This window comes from Mandrillus leucophaeus, unplaced genomic scaffold (assembly GCF_000951045.1).
Source record: "Mandrillus leucophaeus isolate KB7577 unplaced genomic scaffold, Mleu.le_1.0 Scaffold161, whole genome shotgun sequence".
Lineage (NCBI taxonomy): Eukaryota > Metazoa > Chordata > Mammalia > Primates > Cercopithecidae > Mandrillus > Mandrillus leucophaeus.
Genome location: NW_012101599.1, coordinates 1251967 through 1277003, shown reverse-complemented (window position 1 = coordinate 1277003; position 25037 = coordinate 1251967). Strand labels below are relative to the sequence as shown.

Genomic DNA, 25037 nt, shown 5'->3' with positions numbered 1-25037 from the left:
CTTAATCTGGAATCCTTGGGTCACTAGGGGTTCTGTTTGCGAACTTTAGAGAGACTTCCAAATTCCCTAAAATGTATACTAGAATTTGTACACACACACACGTTCCTAAAGAGGCGATTTGTTGTAGTTACCTGTTTCTGTATAACAAATTATGCCAACATTTAACAGCTTAAAACAATATTCATGTATTGTCTCACAGTTTCTGTGGGTCGGGAATCCAGCTGCTGCCTAGCCTGGTCCTCCAGCTTTGCCTGTCACAGGGCTGCAGTCATCTCAAGGTGACTGAGGAAGATTCACTTCCTAGCCCACCTGTTTGTTGGCAGGATTCAGTTCCTTGTTGGGTTCTTGGCCTCAGTTTCTTGTGAGCTATTGGCTGGAGGCCTCCTTTGCTTCCTTGCCACATGGGTCTCTTCATGGAGCATCTCACACAAGGTAGCTTGCTTCAAAAAAGGAGAGCAAGTTGGAGGGCAAGAGATAGCACTAGTAAGACAGAAGTCATCGTCTTTGGTGATGTAATAACGGAAGAGACATCTCTCACTTTTGTCATATTCTCTTCATTACAAGCAAGTTGCTAGGTCCAGCCAGAACTCAAGGGAAGGAGATTAAACAGAACTGGGAATACAAAGAGGTGGGTATTATTGGAAGTCCTGTCAGAAGCTGCCTACTACAGGGTCTTTAGCTTTCGTTAGATTTTCAAAGAGGTTTGTGATCCAAAAAGAACAGAGTTTTGAATCTAGATTTTTTTTTTTGGATACGGAGTCTTGCCCTATCGCCCAGACTGGAGTGCAGTGGCGTGATCTGGGCTCACTGCAAGCTCCGCCTTCTGGGTTCGCGCCATTCTCCTGCCTCAGCCTCCCCAGTAGCTGGGACTACAGGTGCCCGCCACCATGCCCGGCTAATTTTTTGTATTTTTAGTAGAGGCAGGGTTTCACTGTGTTAGTCAGGATGGTCTCGATCTCCTGACCTCGTGATCCACCTGCCTCAGCCTCCCAAAGTGCTGGAATTACAGGTGTGAGCCACTGCGCCTGGCCTAAATCTAGATTTTATACTAAACAATCACTTCAGATTTTCAGGAGTGTGTGCCTAGTTTGTGATTAAGTTATGCTGCTTCCTTTCTTATTGAGTTTAACCTATTTTCTTCTTCATATTACGTCCATTAGTTATTGGAACTCAAAGGTAAGTGAAAAACTAAATTTAACCTTTATAAATAGCCAAATTTCAGACACCAATGATGGAATAAGGAAAAATAAAAGAAAAAAAATAGCCAAATAATGCTACTGTGTGTAAAGGTCTGGTGTGAAAAGCTAGGCTAAAATAAAGTCTTTCAATAATCGTATTACCATTAACCCTACTCTATGTTCCTTCAAGTCTGGGATAGTTTAGACCTGCACATTGGATGTCCTAAATGATTGTTTGTGGAATAAATGAATTTGCTTTTCATTTATTCCACAATCATTTAGCACGCCGGCCTGTAGGTGGAGGATAGACAGCAAGAATAAAGAAAGGAACCTTCAAGAAACTGCTATTGAAACTGACCCAACAGTCCCACAGACAGTTTTGTTTTTTTGTTTGTTTGTTTGTTTTTGGATAAACATAGAAATTGACCCTTCTGGTCCTAAAGCTTTAAACTTATATTTGTTTCATCTGAGTTCGTTCTTCAGGAAAGGACCCCCAGGCCTCTCAAACAGTATCAAAGAACTGAAACTCACGAGATCATAGAGTCCAGACAGTGAGACACCAGGCCTCTCATTCATCAGATTACTTCCTTAGCCCTCCCAAGTTCGTGTTTTCCCATACATTGTTATGTTTGTTCCCTGCTGTAAAAACTCCTAATTTTGGTCAGGGATGTGGATTTGAGACTGATCCTTGGCTACAGAGCCTGATTAAAGCGTTTTTTGTTGGCATTATGTGTTGTCTCAGTGATTGGCTGTCTGTATGGTGAGTAGCAGGTCTTAGACCGAACCCGTGGTATTTCAGTAACAGCATCTGTGACCAAGGTTACAGATGAGTACTAGAGGAAAATTAATTAATTAATTAAAGCCCTGCTGTAACTATTTTCACATACACTTTTACTGTTTTTGCCTGTGGTAGAATGTTTGTTACCACAATTCTTTGATTAGCCAATGCATGTTCAACTTCAAAATAAGAAACATGAGACTGGGTTTGGTGGCTCACGCCTATAATCCCAGCACTTTGGGAGGCCGAGGCCGGCAGATCACAAGGTCAAGAGATTGAGACCATCCTGGCCAACATGGTGAAACCCCATCTCTACTAAAAATACAAAAATTAGCCAGCGTGGTGGCGCACGCCTGTAATCCCAGCTACTTGGGAGGCCAAGGCAGGAGAATCACTTGAACCTGGGAGGCAGAGGTTGTAGTGAGCCAAGATTGTGCCACTGCACTCCAGCCTGGCAAAAGAGCGAGACTCTGTCTAAAAAAAAAAAAAAAAAAAAGAAAAGAAAGAAACATGAGGGTACTACATACAAAAAGTGATCTGTTTCGGAACCACCATCCTGCAACTTAAATACAATTCGAATTCAAATTCTTGTGCACATTTTAGTCTCAAATTTGAAGGCTGTCTTTCATCTCTGAGGCCCATGTTACAAAGAAATTTATTTTGCAGTTCATAGGAGTGTATTTAAAGGAGCTGATTTTACTGCAGAATTTTGTGTCACCTGACACACTGTAATCATTGAAGGACTTGGAGATGCCGTGGTACATGCTGTCGGTGTGCTGTGCAAGTCTTTGAGGGAGCCCATCTGAAGATTAGGAAGTGGTTTCTGTACTAATTTTGATACTCAGCCGGATTTGTCTGATGCTTAGGGACCTAGTTCTCTGGTTATTGTTGTTATAACTCAGGGAATAATTTCTACATAGATAGGTGGTTTGAAAGACCCATTTAAGATAGAGCTTCTATAGATAGATAAAGTTTTTTAGATATGACTAAGCCAGTTGAAGAAATGTGAATGATTACTGTGCTAACTAAGATTTCAAAATGTAGTAAAATTAATTGGTAATGAAAATAGGCCATTGACATTTACTCTTTGAGCTATAGTTTTATCTTCTTTTCTTCTTTTTTTTTCCTTTTTCTTGATTTCATCCCTTAAGTTTCCCCCTTTTCATATTCTAATTTGGCCATGATATGAAATTGAAGTCTTTTTTTTAAGCTTGTTTTACATACCAAATAAAGTTTCCTTCCCTCATTTCAAATTTAAAAGTAGGTGAATTTAATATTTTGCATTCTACAGAGGATGAGAATTGAAAAATGTCCATTTGTTCTAGTGACGTAGAAATCATTGGTATGCTGAACAAGAGCCATTTTGCTGGAGCTTTCAGACACAAACCATAACGGAGTAGGTGAAGACATGGACACAGAACGTGTATTTATCTCTTTAATAAATGGCTTTGAAAGGGAATAAAAGTGACCTAGTAGTAGCTGAAGAGAGGGATGAGAATTTGAGGGGGTTTCTTTTTTATTTGTTTTGTATTGTTTGGGGATAGGAAAGACACAGTATTTTTAAGTGAATTGGAAGGACAGATCTGGTGAAGAGGGCACAGATGAATATGCAACATACATAATGATATGCCCATATACATACATATACTTCTGTAAACACACACACAAACATACATAAGCAAAAAATGGAGTCACATAATAACTACTATCTTATAAGCAGATTTTTTTTGGTCAAAGGTTATAAACTAATTTTTCCCGAATATCTTCTGACAGTTTTCTAAAATACAGAAGAGTTAAAAGAATGGTACAATGAAATGCCATATTCTCACCACTTAGATTCTGTTAATATTTCATTATACATGGTTTTGTAATATCCATCCAACTTTTGTTGCATTTAAAGTAATATATTTTATCCCACATACACGCATCCAAGAAAAGATCATCGCAACCAAGAAGATGAACATGTCTATCACTCCCAGATTTCCTCATGTCCATTGTGCCCTTGGTATGTTTAACACCATGCAGTTCATCACCTACTATTTTTACTTTTAGTGGGACTGAAGAATTAAAGATACTTGGGAGGAACTTTGAATACAAAATCCAAGATTTTTATGACTGTCTCCCAATATTTCACAGAATTTTCACATCGAATTCAGCAGGTAACTTGAAAATGAATCCCTTTTGTACATTTACGTGATAATTAGCTAGTGTAAGTACAGTAAACAATTTCAACTGGAGTATACAGGTTTGGGAACCTGACCTTTGTTAATCGGACAGCTCGGTGATAGGAAAAGAGGTGAGCGGGTGCGTACCGTGGAATAGTGGTTCTCTAAAGTAGGTCTTTGGGTCAGCAGCATTAGTGTCACCTGGGAGCTTGTTAGGACTGTAAATTCTGGGGTCTCACTGCAGACATACTGAATTGTGAACTCTTGGGTAGTAGGAGAGGATGGCAATCTGTGTTTTAACAAATGCTTCAGTTAATTCCAAGGCCCACCCAAGTTTGAGAGCCTTTGCTCAGACGGTATGTTTTTCAGAGGGGAGAGAAAACTTTGATTATCTGGTGAGTTCAGTAAACATTGGTTAAGTGATGTTTAGTCTATGTGAATCTTTTTTTCTTCTTTTGTTTTTTTGAAGTGGGGGTCTCACTCTGTCATTCAGGGTGGAGTGCAGTAGCGAGATCTCGGCTCACTGCAACCTCCGCCTCTGGGGCTCAAGCGATCCTCCCACCTCAGCCTCCCAAGTAGCTGCGGCCATAGTCACACACCACCACGCTCATCTAATTTTTTGTATTTTTGGTAGAGATGGGGTTTTGCCATGTTGCCCAGGCTGGTCTTGAACTCCTGAGCTCAAGTGGTCCGCCTGCCTTGACCTCTCAAAGTGCTAGGATTACAGGCAGGAAGTACTGTGCCTGGCCTCTGTATGAATATTTATACATAGGATTGTGACCATTTCGTTGTTTAAAAAAATACTTTTAGAAATGGAAATGACATTAGAGACAATTTTGTTCAGCTTTTTAACTTAGTACATAAAACAGGCACAGGAATAACTTCCCTATCTAGGGTCAGGCACAGAAGTAACCATTTTCATTTCTATTCTGGAACTCTTTATTTTTCCCCTTCTATCATTTACTGCCTTCATCTTTTGGCTTAATAATACAGTTAATTAAAAGCCTTTTATTCAATTTTTAACCCTTCGTTCAATTGGTTGACATTTAATAAGTAGTCAGTCTGGGCCAGGCGCTGTGATTGGCACTGAAGAGCCTAATATAAATGCATATGATACCTACTGCGATGGTTAATACTGAGTGTCAACTTGATTGGATTGAAGGATCCAAAGTATTGATCTTGGGTGTGTCTGTGAGGGTGAGCCAAAAGAAATGAACATTTGAGTCAGTGGGCTGGGAAAGACAGACCCACCCTTAATCTGGTGGGCACAATCTTACCAGCTGCCAGCGTGGCTAGAAAGTAGGCAGGCAGAAAAATGTGAAAAGAGAGACTGGCCTAGCCTCCCAGCCTACATCTTTCTCCCGTGCTGGATGCTTCCTGCCCTTGGACTCAAGTTCTTCCGTTTTGGAACTCGGACTGACTGTCCTTGCTCTCCAGCCTGCAGACGAGCTGTTGTGGTACTTTGTGATCGTGTGAGATAACACTTAATAAACTCCCCGTGTATCTCTATGCCATTAGTCCTCTCCCTCTGGAGAACCCTGACTAATACACCTGCCTTACAGAGTCCACAAAAGGAAATGAGGCCAAGAGTCGTGATCCAGTCTGGTAAGTGGGTTGGAGGGAGAAACAAGCCTGCCTGGGGGTGTCAAGGAAGACTCCACAGGAAGGTTGGTGTTTTCACACTTTGCTTTTGGAAACCCACCAAACTATGAGTTTTGAATTGAGTTTTAATGATTTTTATTTTTTGCTGAAGGCGTAGCTCTAATATATATTTGAAAGCTGTATCACAAAAGAGAAGAGCTCAAATTCATTGAATCAAAATAATTTAGTTTTTAATCATAATGTGGTAATCAGTTTTTACAGACACCAAAGTCTTAAGGACTACTATTAAGCAGATGCAGTAATATGTCTTACCATATTTATTTTCTCATCTGCTATGCAAAGAAGATAATAGTACCTTTTGAGTAGCAGAGATAGAATTTTGCAAAGCGTGAACACATTCTTTGAATTTTTGTTTCTATATTATTAGATAATTACATTGTTGAAAATGTCATTACTGAAGGCTGTCGTATTAAAAAGATGTAAACCTCACTCTTGAGAGAAATGGGATTGCTGATAATTAAAGCTTTCTTAGGTTATTTTTAGTACCATTTTTGGATAATAAGATCTTCAGTAGTTTCAAAACCACTAAAATAGGAAGGTTCTTGGGATCTCAAGTCAAGTTATTCACTCAGGAATATAGTAGTAAAGAGAAGAATAATATTGTCTATATTTTCATTCATTGAGAAAATGCTGTAATATCCAATGTGGAAGGTTAATTAGCCTCCAGATCCCTGAGCCCTTTTAAGCAGAAACAAAAATGTACCAGTATTTCAAAGATAAAATTGTGTTCCTTGTTTTGGCATGTAGTTCTGATTTTAGGAGAGAGCTTTGTAAAGATAAGTGAGAGAGACCCCATTTCAAAACAGCACTTTGTGTTTTGTTTTGTTTTGTTTTTCAAAGCAAGCGAAAATCATACTTTTGAAGTGTGGTTCTGAACCACTCTCTCTGTACCTTTTTATCTCCCAGGGAGTTGACAAATAAGGTAGTAGACTTTTTTTTTTCTTTTTGTCCTATAAGAAATAGACAATTTTTGCTATGCCTTCTTCTGTTCTGGCCTAAGGGAAGGTTTGTTGCCCTTTCCCCAACCTCAGATTTACTCCGTATGTCGTGAGCTGACTGTGTGAGTAAAGATGACTTGTAAAACTGTTGGCCGACAGAATTTAGAAAGGAATGCATGTAAAAACAGAAAGCTTTCCCAGAGTGGTATTTCATTTCTGAAATGCAATTTTTGGCCTTTCACTATTTTAGAGGTGACTGATTTAAATATTTGTTTTTGTTCTTTTCATCTATAAGCAATTTTAGAACTATTCCACAATAAAACATCTTCTGGCTTTTTCTTTGCAGATAAGTTACAAAACCTTCATTGTAAATTTGTCATTAGTCTTCTGTGAATTAATATTTTGATAGACCTCTGCTGGACCACTATAGTGTGATAAGACGGCTAGATGTCCACCCAAAATACATATTTCCTTTGCCTTCTTAGAGTTTGGGCTAGCTGACAGAGACTGAATTTCCCAAGTCTCCTTGCATGTCAGTGGAGCTTGTGACTGGGTTCCGCCAACAGAAATAAGGGTAGAAGTGATGAGTGCCATTTATAGTCCTGGTCCATAAAATGCACCTGTGCTGTTCTTCATATCCTTCCTTAACTGTCTTTTGTATATTGACACATTACTGCTAGCATTACCATGATACCTATTAGTATATTTTAATTAATATAATTAATATATAGCTGAGAGTTTGTTAGTGGTTTTAGCTAGCTTCTCTAGTTAGTTTGTATTCTCAACTAAAGTTTATTATTTCAGCTTAAGTTTTTTGGGAGTGGGTGGATGAGTAATGTTAAGAGGTAGGGTAGATGATTTAAATGAGATACAAAGATTTTTAAAAATCATTAGTGGATTTAGTGAATTAAGTAAAGCTAATCTATAATTAGAGTTTATAAATTTAGCCACCACCTATGAAACATCTTCCAAAGATCTGAGATTCTTAAATACAAGATACATTTCACATGTCTTTGTTTTAGAGAATTTGACAAATGAAGTTAGAATTAAGATTGTATATTACCTTGGATAGATGAACAAATTGAATTATGAATTTGTACAATTAGGAATATAATTTTCCTATAATGAAACAATCCGTAGGTGAGTTATGAGCAAATCAGTGGATTAGATCGTATATTACCTCATTTAAATTGTTACGGTATCTAGTAGGTATCTCTTTTGCCTTTTCAGTAGCCTTTGAGGACCAGTTACCTAAAATTAAAAAGAGTGTATCTATCAATATGGTCTGTGTGTGTGTATACATATGTGTATCTTCAATTCTTTAATTAAGGTGCACTTAATTAAACAGTAAAATGCACAGATCCCAGGTGTACTGCTTAATGAGCTTTGACAAGTGTGTCTGTCTGTGTAACTAATATGCTAATCAAAATACAGGACGATTCCATTACCCTAAAAAGTTTTTTCATGCCCCTTTCCGGTCAATATGCCGATTACCTATACTTCTGATTACAAATTTTCTGTGATCAGTGTTAAATTATATTCCAAAAGGTAGTCAGAACCCAAAATGTTATGCTTATTTACACCATCAAGGAATTCAGTAAGTTCTAATCTTAGATTATTTTTAATAGAAAACATAAATTTAAAAATATTTATAAAATGAAAATTGTGAACATGCATCAAAGATCTTTTACTTAGGTGGTGTTAACAATAGATAGTCCAATGCCTAAACTCAGTCATTTGTGGAGTATCCTTTCTCTTCCTTTTAATTTATGTTCTACATCAGTCAGTTTGCTCACATTAATCTCTCACTGGATTCTTCAGTAGCTGATTATTTTCTACTTTTTTCTCAACCATGCTCCTTCAGCACATCTAACTACCTCTTCCCTGCCACCCCAAATTAGCTTGATTTCATACTACTGAATGATAGAAATACTCTTTCATCTAGACTGTTCCATCATCTGGAAATAGCCTTTCATCTAGACTATTCCAGCATCTTGGCATTTAGTAGGTAATAAATATATTTTTATTGAATGCGTTAGTGAATTTTAAGTTGAATTGGGTAACAGTATGGTTCTATGGTTGTAACTTACATTATCTATGTTTGCCAGGCTCTGTGATAAACATTCTCCATTAAACTTTCGTGTTAATTAAGTATTCTTGCCTCTATTTAATTGGTGAAAATATTGACATTTATAGAAAGGTTATGTAAATTGCCCAATGTCACATAGCTAGTATGAAGCTGGTTGGTCAGACACCAAAGTCTTTGGGATAAGTCCTGCAAATTGAAATGCAAATTTTGCTAGACTATTTTAAAACTTAGGACAGGTTTTAACCATCCTATTTGTCATTTTTAAATAATACTTTAGACAACATAATTTGCAAAAGCTACTTTGTGTATTATATACAAGATCATATGCAAGGAACAAAGCCTTCTTACCTTAAGGAATGATGCCAGAGAAATAGGTCATGTGTTTTTGTTTTTTCTGACAAGGTCTCGCTCTTCTGCCCAGGCTGGAGTGCAGTGGTGCAATCTTGGCTCACTGCAGCCTTGACCTCCTGGGCTCAAATGATCCTCCCACCTCAGTCTCCCGAGTAGCTGGAACTACAGATGCGCACTACCAGGCCTGGGTAATTTTTGTATTTTTTGTGAAGGTGGGATTTCACCATGCTACTCAGGCTGGCCTTAAACTCCTGAGCTTGCCCGCCTCTGCCTCCCAAAGTGCTGGGATTAAAAATAACTACTGTTTGTCTGTAATCCCAGCACTTTGGGGGCTGAGGTGGGTGGATCACCAGAGGCTAGGAGTTCAAGACCAGCCTGACCAACATGGAGAAACCCTGTCTCTACTAAAAATACAAAATTAGCCGGGCATGGTAGCATAAGCTTGTAATCCCAGCTAACTCAGGAGGCTGAGGCAGGAGAATCACTTGCTCCTGGGAGGTGGAGGCTGCGGTGCTCTCCAGCCTAGGCAATGAGAGTGAAACTCCGTCTCCAAAAAAACAAAAAGCTCTTGTTTATTGAATCATTGATATTTACTGACCTGACACTTTACATACATACTTTGTAATTTTTTTCAAGAATAAAAATAATTCTGATTACACTATAATACGCAAATGCATTCATATAAAAATGCAAGCTGTAATTTTTAAATTGAAGTTAAATCCACACAACATTAATTCGTTATTTAAAATGATTGATTGAGTGCATTTAATGCATTCAGAATGTTGTGCAACTCCCACCTCTTTCTAGTTTCTGGGTTGTTCCCACTTTTAGTTATTATGAATAATGCTTCTGTAAACATTTGTGTACAAACATTTCTCTTGTATGTATTCCTAGAATTGGAATTACTGGGTTTTATGGTAATTCAGTGTTTCTTTTTTTTTGTCGAGGAACTGCAATACTGTTTTCCACAATGGCTAAAACATTTTACATTCCTACCAACAATTGTCCAGGTTTCCTATGCCTCCGCCTCATTGCCAGCACTTGTTATTTTTTGGTTTTCTTCGTTATAGCCATCCTACTATGTGTGAAGTGGTATTTCATTACAGTTTTGATTTGCATTTCTGTAATGGCCGGTGATGTTGAACATCTTTTCATGTGCTTTTTTGGCCCTTTGTATATCTTTAGAGAAAGAAATATGTATTTCAGTCTTTTGCCTGTTTTTTAATTTCATTGTCTTCTTTATTGTTGAGTTGTAAGAATTCTTTGTATATTTTAGATACTAATCCCTCATCAGATATGTGATTTGCAAATATTTTCTCCCATTCTGTAGTTGTCTTTTTATTTTCTTGTTATTTTACTCTGAGGCACAAAAGTTAAGTTTTATGAAGTCCAGTCTGTTTTTTTATTTGGTTGAACAAGTTTTAATGTATGTGTAAATAAATTTTAAAAATAGGACTATTATTTCCATATGTTATTCTGCTCCTTGCTTTTTTTCACTTAAACATGGGTCTTGGAGATCTTTTTATGTTGGTACGTAAAGATTGTCCTCATTCATTAATTAATAAATTACCACATACTATAGGTGATATGTTGTAACTTCACCATTCCTCTAGGGACCTATGGAGAAGGATTTTGGGGTTGTTGCCTATTTTAGGAAATGGCAAATGGTGAATATCTGTAGGATAGAATCCTAAGAGTATTTCTGTATAGGATAGATTCCTAAATGTCGAATTTCTGGGTGAAGTGTATAAATCTTTTTTTTTTTTTTTCTTTTGAAATAAGGTCTTGCTCCGTCGCCCAGGCTGGAGCACCATGGTGACCTCGGCTCACAGCAACTTCTGCCTCCTCTTCAAGTGATTCTCATGCCTCAGCCTCCCAGGTAGCTGGGATTATAGGCATGTGCCACCACACCTGGCTAATTTTTGTATTTTTTAGTAGAAGCAGGGTTTCACCATGTTGGCCAGGCTGGGCTTGAACTCCTGACCTCAAGTGATCCACCCACCTAGGCCTCCCAGAGTGCTGGGATTCCACGTGTGAACCCCTGTACCCAGCCAGATTTGTCTATTTCCTTTAATCTGCCAGTTTTACCTTCATATCTTTCGAAGCTCTGTTACAAGGTCACAAACCTTTATGGTTGTTATATCTTCCTTATGAATTGACTGGTTTTTTTTTTTTACTATGAAATGTCCCTTGTAGACAGCTCTTTTATTCATTCTGACAATCTCTGATATTTAATTGGAATATTTAGTTCATTTACATTTAATGTCATTCTTATGTTTGGATTTGGATATAACATTTGCTTTCTGTTCATTCGGAAGCAGTCTGATTTGAACAGTTTGAACAACCTGTTTTCTGTTCTTTCCTGCCTGCCTTTGGGTTGATACGATATTTTTTAGAATTTGATTTTAATTTTTCTATTGACTTTTTATCTATAGTTCTTTGCTTTTTATTTTTAGTGGTTCCTCTAGTGATAAAATATACATTCTCAACTTTTTGCAGTGTGCCTAATAATGTACTGCTTCTGGTAAAATATGTTTCTTGTAATAGGTCATTCTATTCTCATTTTAAGGAATCTAAGTTAGGAATGCTACGTGTAATGCCTAAGATACCTAGCTGATAACTACCTAATACCTAAATTTCAAAGGTTAAACCAAACTTATATTTGCAGAATATAGCCAGTTTGGTTTTGGTATGTATTATTTCCTTTTTTAAATTTCTGTGTTCTGTGTCCTAACATTTTGTTTAAGAGTTCGGCTTCTATATGAGTAAGAGAAACTGGCTGGTAAATTTCCTGTATTATAATGTTCTTGTCAGATTTTCTTATCAAAGTTATGCCAGACTCACAAAACGAGGTGAGAATATTTTCCCCTTTTTCTAAACCCTGAAAGGGTCTGTTACAGATTAGCATTACATTTTTCTTAAGCATTAGGTAGAATTTGTTGGTGAAACTATCTGGCCCTAAACTTTTCTTTGTAGAAGGTTTATAATTACATATTCAGGTTTATTTCATGGTTTTATGAGTATGTAGATTTCCTTTTCTTGTGTTGGTTTTTGATAAGTTCTATTTCTACATTTCCTCTAAATGTTTACATTTATTGGCAAAGCATTATTATGGGTTATACATATTTTTTGTTTGCCTTTTTTCTTCTCTATTATCTTTATCAATTTTGCCAGGAGTTTATTTAAAAAATTCTTTCAAAGGATGATCATTTGGCATTGTTGATCATTTTCATTGTATTTTTTAGTAATCTCTGCTTTCTGTGTTAAATTTTCTGTTATTTTCTTAAGTTTTTGAGATAGATTCTTTGATAACTGATTAATAGTCCCTCTTCTTTCCTAATACAGATGCTCCTTGACTTACAGTGGGGTTATATCCCCATAAATATATGCTATAGCTTAGCCTGTCCTACCTTAAATATGCTCAGAACACTTAACATTAGCATGTAGTTGGGCGAAATCATCTAACACAATGCCTGTTTCATACCGAAGTATTGAATCTCATATCGTTTATTGAATATTTTACTAAAAGTGAAAAACAATGATTGTATGGGTACTTGATTTACAGTTCTACTGAATGCGTATTACTTTTACACCATTGTAAATTGAAAAATTGCAAGTTGAGCTATCATAATAAGTTGGGGACTGTCTGTAATATTCATTTAAGTCCCTAAGGTACAGCTTTAGCCGTATTCTACAAATTCAACACGTATTATTACTCATTATTTAATTCAAATATTTTATAATTTATATTGTGAGTTCTTTGAACTCTGTTCCTTACTGTCCAAACATTTGGAGATTTTCTGCTTATATTTTTGTTATTTCTAGTTTCTTGTATTGTGATCAAAAAACATGTTCTGTATGGTTTCTGTCTATTGAAATGTATTGAGACTTCAGTGGCCTGGCATACATCAACCTTTTTTTTGTTGAGACAGAGTTTCACTCTTGTTGCCCAAACTGGAGTGCAATGGCATGATCTTGGCTCACCGCAACCTCTGCCTGGGTTCAAGTGATTCTTCTGCCTCAGCCTTCCGAGTAGCTGGGATTACAGGCACGCGCCACCATGCCCAGCTATTTTTTTGTATTTTTAGTAGAAATGGGGTTTCACCATGTTAGCCAGGCTGGTTTCGAACTCCTGACCTCAGGTGATACGCCCTCCTCGGCCTCCCAAAGTGCTGGGATTACAGGTGTGAGCCACTGCACCGGGCCCCATGTGTCAACTTTGGTAACTATTTCGTGGGTACTTGAACTGAAACTGCTTTGCAGTAGTGTGCAGTGTTCTAGCAAATGTTCACTAGGTCAAGGCTGACAGTCGTTACTAAAGTCTTCTATATCTTTATTGATTATTTTGTTTGTTCTTGCTGAGTTATTTTAAAATCTACCATTGTGCTTGTGGATTTGTCTACTTTTATTTCAGTAAATTTTTCTTTATTGATAAATTTAGACTTCTTAAAATTTCCAAGTGAACTAATTTTATTATCAATATTAAGTTAAAGTGTGCCTCTTTAATTTCATAATGGTTTTTTGCCTCAGCATCTTTGTCTGATATGAATATAGCTGTATCAATTTTCTTTGATTTTTGTTTACATGGTCTGTCATTTTTATTTTCTAATTAGAACTTTATCCCTTTTTTTTTTAGAAGTTTTTCTTGTAAATGGCAAAGAAATATATTTTATTTGGACAATCTTTATCTTTTGTTTAGACTGTTTAGTCATTTCCATATAATGTGCTTTCTAATATATTTGGATTTAAACTTAGTATTTTACTGTTTGCTTTTTATTTATTCCATGTCACGTTTTTCCCACTTTTTTTGTGTCCTTTTGGACAGATTGTTTCCTATAACTTTGTTATCCCCTTTTATTAGGTACACATTCTTTTATTCTATTAATGATTACCCTAGAGATGACAATAGATACCATTGATTTATCATAATCTAACATAAATTAGTACTTTAATTTCCTCCCTACAGCATAGTGACCTCAGAATATTATAACTACACTTGTGCTCCTTCCGACTAATATACATTTGTTGTCATAGCTTTTAATCTGTTGATTTCAACAAAACTTTTTTATTGTTTCATAATGTCAATATACATATATATTTTGTATATATTTACCATTTTGTTGCTCTTAATTTTTCCCTGTGTCACCGATCTTCTATCTAGAGTCATTTTCCTTGTACCTGAAAACATTCTTTAGATAGTTTCTTTAGTGTGGCTCTTTTGGTGACGAATTGGCTCACTTTTTGGTTGTCTGAAAATCTTTACCCTTCAGTCTTGAATATCATCCGTAGGTATAAAAATATAGGTTGCTTTTATTATCACTTTGAAAATATTCTGTAGTACCTTCCATTCTTTTCCTGCAAGGTCAGCTACTTGTCTGTTTGTTTGTTTGTTTGGTTTTGTTTTTGTTTTTTTTGAGACAGGGTCTTGCTGTGTGGCCCAGGCTGGAGTACAGTGGTGCCATCACAGCTCACTGCAGCCTCATTCTCCTGGGCTCGAGCAATCCTCCTACTTCAGCTTTCCAAGTAGCTAGTGATATAAGCACGAGCCACCCTGTGCCCAGCTAATTTTTGTAATTTTTGTAGAGATGGGGTTTTGTCATGTTGCCCAGGCTGGTCTCGAATTCCTGGGCTCAAATGATCCGCCCGTCTTGGCCTCCCAAAGTGCTGGGATTACATGTGTGAGCCACCGTGGCCAGACCGGTTGTTGCTTTTTTGTAGGTGATCTGTTGTTTTTTCTGGCTGCTTTTAACAAACATTTTTCTGTCTCAAGTTGTTTCAGTGAAGCACCTGCTTGTGGTTTTTTGTTAGTTGGTTTTTGGTTTTCATTTTGTTTTGGTTTTGGTTCTTAGAAGAAGATTTTGAATCTGTGGCTTGATTTTTTTAAAAATCAGTTAAGTTTTCAGCTTTTATTTCTTCAGACACTTCTCCTGTATCACTTATTTTCTTCTATCGTTTGGGATTCAGACTAGGTATCCACACCCTTGTTAAGTATATTTTTTTCTATAATTTTTCTGATTCTCGCATAGTTTTTTGTTTTATATAGTTTTTCTTCTTATATAATTTATTTTTGTAAGGTAATGATCAGTTATTTTCTTCCATATGGATACCTCACATACCTTTCTTCCCAATCTTTAAAACAACCCTGCCAAAATTATTTTTTGCCATTTTTACAAATATTATTCAGAGAGGTTAACTACCTTGTCCAAGTTCATAGAGCAGCCAAGCAATCAGAGCCAACATTTGATTCAAAGTCTAATCAATTCAGTATTTCTTGCTCTTTATTATATGAGGTTATGATTCCTTTTTTCTATCTGTCTGTTTTTCTCACTTGATTTTTGGAGATGAGCTGTTATTCAAAATGTTGTATATATTAATGAATTAGTCTATCTTAAAATAACATTCTGCCTTTTCACATATATTTATTAGATAAATAGAAATGTACAAATTTATGGGCCAAATATTATCCCCCTTAAGGAGTTTATTTTCTATATGGAAACAAGAATGTATACAGTTTATTCTAATAGAGGATATGAAGAGACAGTTTCCATGGTTAGAAACAAACAAGAAGGTAGTGTCTCAAGTGATGGAATTGAGAAAGAATTCATTGGGTAGGTAGAAGTTATCATGAAAAGAGGGTAATGTGAGATTTTTGTTTGTTTGTTTACAAGTGTGAAAAATACTGTTTGTTATTAGAATTAAAGAAAATCTGTACTAATATTTCATGTTCTATTTTTCCCGCCAACAAATCTCTTTGTACATACTTTGTCACTAATTGAATAGTCATGTAAACAGTGAAATTTTGTACGTCATGATAGATTATACACAGTGGTTGAAAAAGTCTTTTTTCTCCAGGTTATTTCATTTCTGGCTGCAGTTTTGCATAAAAAGGGAACTCGTGAGGATATTGAAAATAACATGCCAGAGTTTTTGCTAAGAAGCATGAAAAAGGAGCCCCCTTCTTCTACAGCAAAAAAGGTAAAATCTCTGGACATTTTCAACTCATGGTGCTGGTATTGCAAAAGCACATAGAAATATTTAAATATTACACATTGAAATGTATTAGTATAAATTTTAAAACCTAAGAATTTAAAGATGTTATTTAAGTATTTGTTTTATAGTTCTAATTTTTGAAAGATTACCAATTTTATTCCCAAGTTAAATTTGATTGACTATCATAATGGCAAGACGGAATTTCAGCTTGGGTTTGCTTTGGGGTTTTAATCTGTTGCTTGGCTGGATTTACATAATTTACTTAGGTTGATCTGTTAAACTTCTATGAATGTATATGTAAAGTTAATTGAAACTTCATTGTTTTTTATTTATGTGAGAATGTAAAGGTGATAGTTATAGATATTGGTAACAAAAGTGCTTCATGAACTTATTTCAAGTTGTCTAGCTGACTAATTGCATCCAAAAAATATGAAGTAAGTTCTACCAATACAGGAAAGTTGCAATCAGAAAGACTAGGTCTGTGCTTACCTGTCTCTGCCCTTATGTCTGTGAATGCTATTCATATCCATCCTTCAGTTTTCTCCTTCATAAATGTATGCTTATGAATACGTTATATATGATTCTTACCAAAAAGATTTCTAATAAGCAATGAAATATGAAAAATATTATACTTACATGTCTTTTAAAAAATACTACCCTCAGCCTCCAGGAAACCAGATAAGAATAAAAATGAAGTGATTTTATGAAATCTTTTATCATATTTGGTAAAACTACTTACCGTAAGTTTTAAAACAGACTCTTTCATACAAGTCTTAAATACAAGATTGCTGAGAAGTCCAAGTTTACTCTTGTCTATCATAAAGACCATTTCAACGCAGACTTTTCAGAACTGCTGGCTCCAGATATTATAATTGTTGTCATTTTAAATTCTCTTAGTTTTTCAGTAGCATAAGTGCATCCTGAGTATCAGATTCAATGTGATCCTGAAGATAATAATGGTACTTAATGTATTTTAAGTATTCAGTAGCTCAAGTACTGTTTTTAGCTCTGAATTCAGTTGTTCCCTGGTTCTCGATGTCACTACAGAGCCTTTATATATCTCTTTTATGCCACTGTGACAGCAGACAGGAGAGAGAGCAAAAGAGGGAAAAGTAATATTTTAAATATATTAAAATACTTAAAGATATTTAAAATATTATAGAACAAGAATGGGCCAGGCACAGTGGTTCATGCCTGTAATCCCAGTACTTTAGGAGGCCAAGGAAGGCGAATTGCTTGAGCCCAGGAGTTAAAGACCAGCTTGAGCAACATGTCAAAACATCTTTCCTACTAAAAATACAGAAAATTAGCTAGGTGCGGTGGTGTGTGCCAATAGTTCCAGGTACTTCAGAGGCTGAAGTGGGAGGATCACCTGAGCCTGGGGAGGTTGAGGCTGCGGTGAGCCATGTTTGCACCACTGCACTCCAGCCAGGGCAATAAAGTGAGACCCCTGTCTCAAAAAAAAAAAAACAAAAAAAGAACAAGAATGAAAGAAAATAAAGTTAACAAAGATACTCATTTGATAATGTCGTAAAATATGCTTGTAATAGTTACCTCAGTTGACTCAAATTCCTCTCCTACCTTTCTTTTTCTTCCTCTTTATATATATATGTATGTGTGTGTGTATGTATGCATATGTGGTGTATCATATCTCTCTCTCACACACACACACACACACACATACATATACAGTTGTCTCTTGGTATTTATGTGGGATTGGTTCCAGGACCTCTCTTGGGTACCAAAATGTGTGGATTCTCAAGTCCTTGATATAAAATAGTGAATTTACGTATAACCTATTATCTTCCCATATACTTTAAATCATCTGCAGTTTACTTAGTGCAATGTAAAGTCTACATAAATAGCTTTTATTTTGTTTTGTTTAGAAAATAATGACAAGGTCTGTGTACATGTTTAGTGCAGATGGAATTTTTTAGTATTTCAGTTTGTAGTTAGTTGAATCCACTGTTAAGAAACCCACAGATATGGAGGAACAACTGTAAATTCCTTGCTATAATGTACATCGCTATTTACCTTCTTCAGTTGATTTCTTTATTTATTTTCAGTCTTTTTGTATTCTAATAAATTACCTTAAAGCTATAAGTGTTCCTTTGGGCCAGGCTTGGTTACTCACACCTGTAATCCCAGCACTTTGGGAGGCTGACGCGGGAGGATTGCCCAGGAGTTTGAGACCAGCCTGAGCACCATAAGGAGACCCTGTCTTTACAGAAAATGAAAAAAAATAAAACAGCCAGTTGTGGTAGTGTGTGCCTGTGGTCTCAGCTACTGGGGAGGCTGAGGTGAGAGAATCTCATGAGCCCGGGAGTTCTAGGCTGCAGTGAGCCGTGACCATGCCACTGCACTGCAGCCTGGGCAACAGAGAAGACCCTGTCTCAGAAAAAAGTTCCTTTCAGTACTCCTTTGGCTGTGTTCTATAGTTTTTAACATGTAGTCTTTTCATTAGTCTTTTCTAAATTATCTGTGGCCCCAATTTTTATTCTCTTTTACCCAAGTACTATTTAAAAGAGAAGTTTTAAAATTTCGAAGTGAATAGCTATTGTTGGGGCACAGGATGATAGGAGGGCTGAACCCTTTTTGACAATTTCTAGTTTTGTTGCATCAGATAAAGCCTTGATATTTTTTTAATTGTGATTACATCCATGGATCAGTTTTTATGCTTTGGTGTTGTGCATGGTGTAGTCTCTGTTGTTTTAAAATGTTGCTTATGTTGTGCATTCTTTGTAATCATGGTCACATGGTTTTATATATTTCTGTTTAATCATGTTTGTTAATTGCATTGTTAAAATGTTTAATAGTGTTATTTTCTTTTTGTCTGAGCATTTGGATCTGGAAAGAAGTATGTTAAATTTTCTTGTTATGACTTTCAGTTTATTTCTGTTTGTGTTCATACCAACTTTTGCTTAATGTCTTCCGTTAATTCTTCAGAGGCCAGGTGTGGTGGTTGGTGCCTGTAGTCCCAGCTACTCAAGGGGCTGAGGTAGGAGGATCACTTGAGCTCAGGAGGTTGAGGCTGCAGTGAGCCATGATTGTGCCACTGCACTCCCGCTTGGGTGACAGAGTGGGACTCTGTCTCAGAAAAAGAAAAAAATTCTTCGGTAAATTTTATGTGTTTGTATGTTGCTCTCACACTTGATTATCCATAGGATTATCTGCCTATAGAATTTTAAGTTCAAAATTTTCTTTTTTTTTTTTTTTTTTTTTTGAGACGGAGTCTCGCTCTGTCGCCCAGGCTGGAGTGCAGTGGCCGGATCTCAGCTCACTGCAAGCTCCGCCTCCCAGGTTCATGCCATTCTCCTGCCTCAGCCTCCCGAGTAGCTGGGACTACAGGCGCCCGCCACCTCGCCCAGCTAGTTTTTTGTATTTTTTAGTAGAGACGGGGTTTCACCGTGTCAGCCAGGATGGTCTCGATCTCCTGACCTCGTGATCCACCCGTCTCGGCCTCCCAAAGTGCTGGGATTACAGGCTTGAGCCACCGCGCCCGGCCTCAAAATTTTCTTTTATAATGACAAAACTCATTTTATTATCTTCCGTCACTCCATGTTGCAGATTAGAGTTCAATATCAACCCGACTTTTTTCCTTGGAAAGGATTTTTTTTTTTTAATTGTTTGGAAGTATTAAGGACTTTTTTAATTGATGAAATTCGGAAATTTCCACGAGCCCTAACACTCACTGTAGAATTCTTCCAAATAAATTTTGCTTTAGAAAAATATATACAGTGCTTTATGCAGGGAAAGTTGCATACTGATGCTAGTATCAGTTCCTTTGATGACTGGCGTAACTTTTCCTTCTTAAAATTACTTGGCCATTTTTTTTCTTGACTCAGTCTTTCCAACTGCCTTAGCTGTTTTGTTGAGTTTTGTTTTGCTTATCGTTGTTTTTTAGGTTCCTTCTAGGAAAAGTAAAGTTTTTAGTGGGGGAGGGCAGGGGGAGGTTTTGCTTTCAGAGGTGTAGGATGGGTTGCTCAGTTCTTCAGGTGTGCCAGTTCTCATCTGCTCCTGCACTGTTCTGACCTGCTGGTGCTGCCCTTCCAGGCATTCTACCACTATTATGGATTTATTAGGTTTGTTCTTTTGTTTCATTGGCATCAACACAAACATGTGTTGAGTTAGTCATTTGAACTGGAATTTAGAGTTTTTAATGGAATCACCAGTGACATTCTACAGTATTTCCCAGAAGTAAATACAAACAAAAATTGTAACTTTGAAAGTTTTGAAAGATAAATTTGTATTGGTTCATTTAAAACAATGTATGTTTTAAAAAGACAGTTTATGAAATGGAGAAGAAATCAATTCTTTTGTATTTATTATGCTAATGCCACAATTACAATTGAATTCTGAAAAATTAATGGTGAAGCTTGTTGAAGAAAGCTCTTTAATGAACTGTTACAAATTAAGGAGTGGTGGGTCTAAGGTATGTGTGTGTGATACGATCCGTCTCATATACATTTAAAAACTTTTCAAGTGTGAATAAATCATCTAAGAATGCGTGAATGTTTTGTGCCAAGAATAAATTCTTAAAGGAAAAGACACAAGCTCTACATTTTAAACATTGATTTTTGGAGTGGCTCTTTAGATGTGGGCTAAGTTTTGATTGAAATTCAGTTTTTATGAATCATAGTAAATTTATTATAAAATATTTTCTTGCATGATGAAGCTTTAGAGATTCTAAGTAAAATTCATAATTAATGCAAAAGAGGAGGATTTTTGTAGCAATCATAATACGAGCATCAGAAACAATTTCAATGACAATTTAACAAAAATATTTTATAATTATTTTATTTACTATACACTATTTTTTTAGTTCTTCATATGTACCAAGAGGATTATGTTGCACATGATGCTCCCATGAGCATCCTTATGCATATATCTTGACAACTTTTGCAACAATAACTGTAGGATAAATTCTTAGTGCTGGAATTGGATAGTAGAGCTGGATTTAGGGGATTACTTTTTGATAACTGAAGTTAAATTACCCCTTATCCCCACCAGTGGTGTGTAAGAATGTCTGTTTCCACCTTTTTATTTGCACTAGGTATTAGCAAACATAAATTTATGACTGTCTGAGAGATTTAAAATTTTTATTTTGCTTTGATTTACATTTCTTTATGAGTGAAGCTGTAGCATTTCAGATGCTTAAAAGCTATTTTAAAATCTAATTCTTGTTTTTAATCATAGTCTTTGAGTAATAGCCCTTAACGATATATCCTGGAATCTAATTTTTTGCTCATTATGTGTTTTGAAAATATTTCTTCGGTCATGTAGAGTCAGCTTTGAATTGTGTATTGATTTTTTACAAATGTTTAGGTAGTTATAGGTATTGGTCTTTATAGTTTCTGGGTTTTATGTTTGCCTAGAAAAACCTGTTGTACTCTAAAATTATAAGTACATTCACTCATGGTTTCTTTATAATATGTATGATTTCATTTTATACCTTTATATCTGTGTTTCAGCTAGAATTTATTTTGCTGTAGGTGTCTAGTAATCCAATTTTATTTTTCTCAGGGGGTTAGCCAGTTATCTTAATGTCATTTGTTGAATAGGTCCACTTTTCCACAGTGATTTGAAGGGCCACTTTTGTGTAAAATTAAAATCATTTCTATTTCTAGACATATTTTTCTGTCCTAATTATTTGTTCATTTCTCTTCCAGTGCTAAACAGTTTTAGTTATTTTAGCTTTATAATATAAGTTATTATTTGGTAGTTTCTCCTCAAGTTTTCTCAACTTATGAAAAATAAATTTTCTCCAATTTCTCCTCAAAACCTGTCGATATATATTAGTTGATATTGTGTTGAATTTATAGTTAACTTTGCTTGTCATTTCCATTCTTATATTTCTTATTTACTTCTCTTTTTTAATTGCAAGAGTTGATATTTATTGATCTGGTTTGTAACTTTCTGTTTTGATCGAATATCAGGTTTTGGCATAATGCCAAACTTTAGTACTTCATGTAGTACTTAGAAAATAGAAAGTGTTCAATTGATGAATGAATTAATACATGAAACCGTACATGTCAATGCTAAGTTAGGAATAATAATGTATGTTCAGAGGACAGTGACAGTAGACTTGAAACAAAAGTTCTACATGGGAATAAGTGTGATATCAAAATGAAAAATAAATTATACCTTTACAGAAAAATTACAGAATGTAAAATTGGAATCTTTGCTAGAAAACTCAAAGTTCTAAAAAAAAAAAAAAGTTTTTGTATTTATCTCTCCAATCTTAACTCTCTCAAAAATACCCAACATAGTTAATCAATTTATTTAATGCCAAAAGTTGATATTCTATCAAAACGTATGCTGTTTTTATACAAAGGACTTGGAAGGGCCCCTGACTACGGTGGATTCTAAACTGAAATTTCTGTATATTAAATAACCTTTGTATACTGAAGGAAAAAATGATCAGCTATGCACACAGTAGGGTATAAATTATGTTGGGTATTTTTGAGAGAGTTAAGATTGTAGCGATAAATATGAGACTTTTTTTTTTTTTAGAACTTTGAGTATTTCTTTGTTAAACTGAATTTTTTCTGTATGTTTAATTGGTTCATCTCTGTCGAGTAGATCAAGTATAAAACTTTAGAAAAGAATCGTACTGGTAACCCTTTTAAACATAACAGGATAGGAATAGTGGTAACACGGAGAAATAAAAACATTAAAAAGTTAAAATGGTTGATGACAGAGGATTCCTGGGTTAGTACAGGAAAGGTACATGAATGTGAAGAATAACCAGAGAGATGTTGGTGATCCTCAGAGGGATTGATTGGTAGGCATTATTAGGGCAGAAGTCCTATTTACCTGAGTTTCAAGAGAGAACAGGAGGAGAGTTAAATATTGATAAGTCTTGAGGATCTTTGCTCTAGGGAGTGTAGAGTAATGAGGTAATAGCTAGAGACAGATGTTGGGCTAAGGAAGAGAGGTTTTTTTAAATTTTCGTTTTTTGAATTTTTTTAACTCTGGGAAATATTCGAACATGCTTGTCCATAGGTGATATGGTTCATTAAAATAGAAAAGTTAATCAGGTAGGGAGATTGGGGGCACTTTCTGCAGCGTTGACTCTAGGTTGGCAAGAAGGAATGGGAGCCACTGTGTACGTTCAGGGGTTGTTTTTGGAGAACATGAACAGCATATCCATGGCAACAGGTGGGGGGGCAAAATGTATGGAAATGAATATAGATAGGTTATTGGTACAATACTGAGAGAAGTTCATCCAGGAAGTTTTCTTCTGATTGCTTCAATTTTCCAGTGAATTTTCCAGTTCTTTGAGCGTATCTGAGAGAGGGGAAGAGGAAATGGACTAGGAAAATGCAAAAGGAAGGAGAGCTCAAGGAGACCATATATTTCAAGAAGAACACGTGGCCTGCTGGTGTGTGTACATTACCCACTTGGCCTTTGAAGCTATTATTGGGATCCAGATTTTATTCTTTTCTCTCTTTTGGAAAGTTACTTCTCTCTTATTTCTAAATGCCTTTTTGGTAGGGGGAAATAGAAAACACGTGTTTCTTTGAGCAAGGTTAGGTGTCTGTTATGTCCTGAAAAAAGCTAATTAAACAGCAAAGTACTTTTTGAGAATCTTCAATGTCCAGATATAGGTAATCACTCAGTTGTATTTATTGTTACTAACTAGATGTCAAAATGAAGGAAGAGGACTATTGATATTCTTGATTTCACTTTGGGATTATTTTTCAGTTTTTAAAAAACAACATTTTTTTATTCTTCTTTTAGATGTTCTTAATAGTTGCTCCTCTTTCTGTCCTCTACAACTGGAAGGATGAATTGGACACCTGGGGATATTTCAGAGTCACTATTTTACATGGAAACAGAAAAGATAATGAACTAATTCGTGTAAAGCAGAGGAAATGTGAAATTGCTCTAACAACTTATGAAACACTGCGCTTATGCCTGGATGAACTTAACAGGTAATGGGAATAATAGGAATGATTGTATTAATATTCTGCTTACATCCCTTTACATTAAGTTTTTTTTTTTTTTTTTTTGAGACAGAGTCTTGCTTTTGTGTTTTTAGTAGAGACGGAGTTTCGCCACATTGCCCAGGCTGGTCTGAAACTCCTGAGCTCAGGCAATCCACCCACCTCAGCCTCCCAAAGTGCTAGGATACAGGTGTGAGCCACCATGCCCAGCCTATACTGTGATTTTTTTAAAAGAAGTAATGATTATTCCTATGCTTGATTTAATTTCATTTTAGAATTGTTGAAATATTAATTCATAATAACTTATTCTCTGAGAAGGAAAAACCTGCATCAGGTTTCCTAGAATTTCTTACTCTATTTCTGACATTGATTACAGGATACTTCTTCAAACAATGATTGTTAAAGAGTGATAAGACTTGTCCTAAATCTCTTGTACAGCCTTTTATGCAGACCCTGTCTCTGAACTAGGTCAGTGATTTTCATGAATTATTTCAATTATGGGAGTCTGTTGTGAATATAGAGTGGCAAAAAATACGCACACACACAAACACACACAGAACCACTGTAGCATAGAGTGTAAGAGAGAAGTGGCCAAAAGGTAACACCAGTGAGATAAGCAGGGAATAGATTGTAGAGAGTATTGGAAGGTACTTTGAGGATTTTGGTCTTTATCCTGAGAGCAGTAGAGCTCCCCCTACAGTGTTGTCAGCAGATTACCAATAGGATAAAAATGATCAGATTTGCGCTTTGTGAATACCTTAGTTGCTGTGTGTGCAGGTAGAGGAGAGCCAAGCTGAATGGAGAAAGACCAATTAAGAGGCTTGTTATGGTCTGAATTGTGTCACTTCTTCTCAACCCCCTTCCACAGTTTAAATGTTCAGGGCTCAACCCCAGCACCTCAGAATGTAACTGTGTTTAGAGACAGGTCACTTTAAGT

General features: G+C 36.0%; 1 protein-coding gene across 1 annotated transcript in view; it reads left to right on the top strand.

Annotated features, from left to right (window-relative positions):
• ERCC6L2 (excision repair cross-complementation group 6-like 2) overlaps positions 1 to 25037 on the top strand; it is a 130676-nt gene that overhangs the window by 5789 nt on the left and 99850 nt on the right. The window contains exons 3-4 of the mRNA XM_011976007.1: positions 16014 to 16136; positions 23895 to 24088. Of these exons, the coding sequence (XP_011831397.1) occupies positions 16014 to 16136; positions 23895 to 24088 (317 nt within the window). The remainder of the gene's footprint in view (positions 1 to 16013; positions 16137 to 23894; positions 24089 to 25037) is intronic.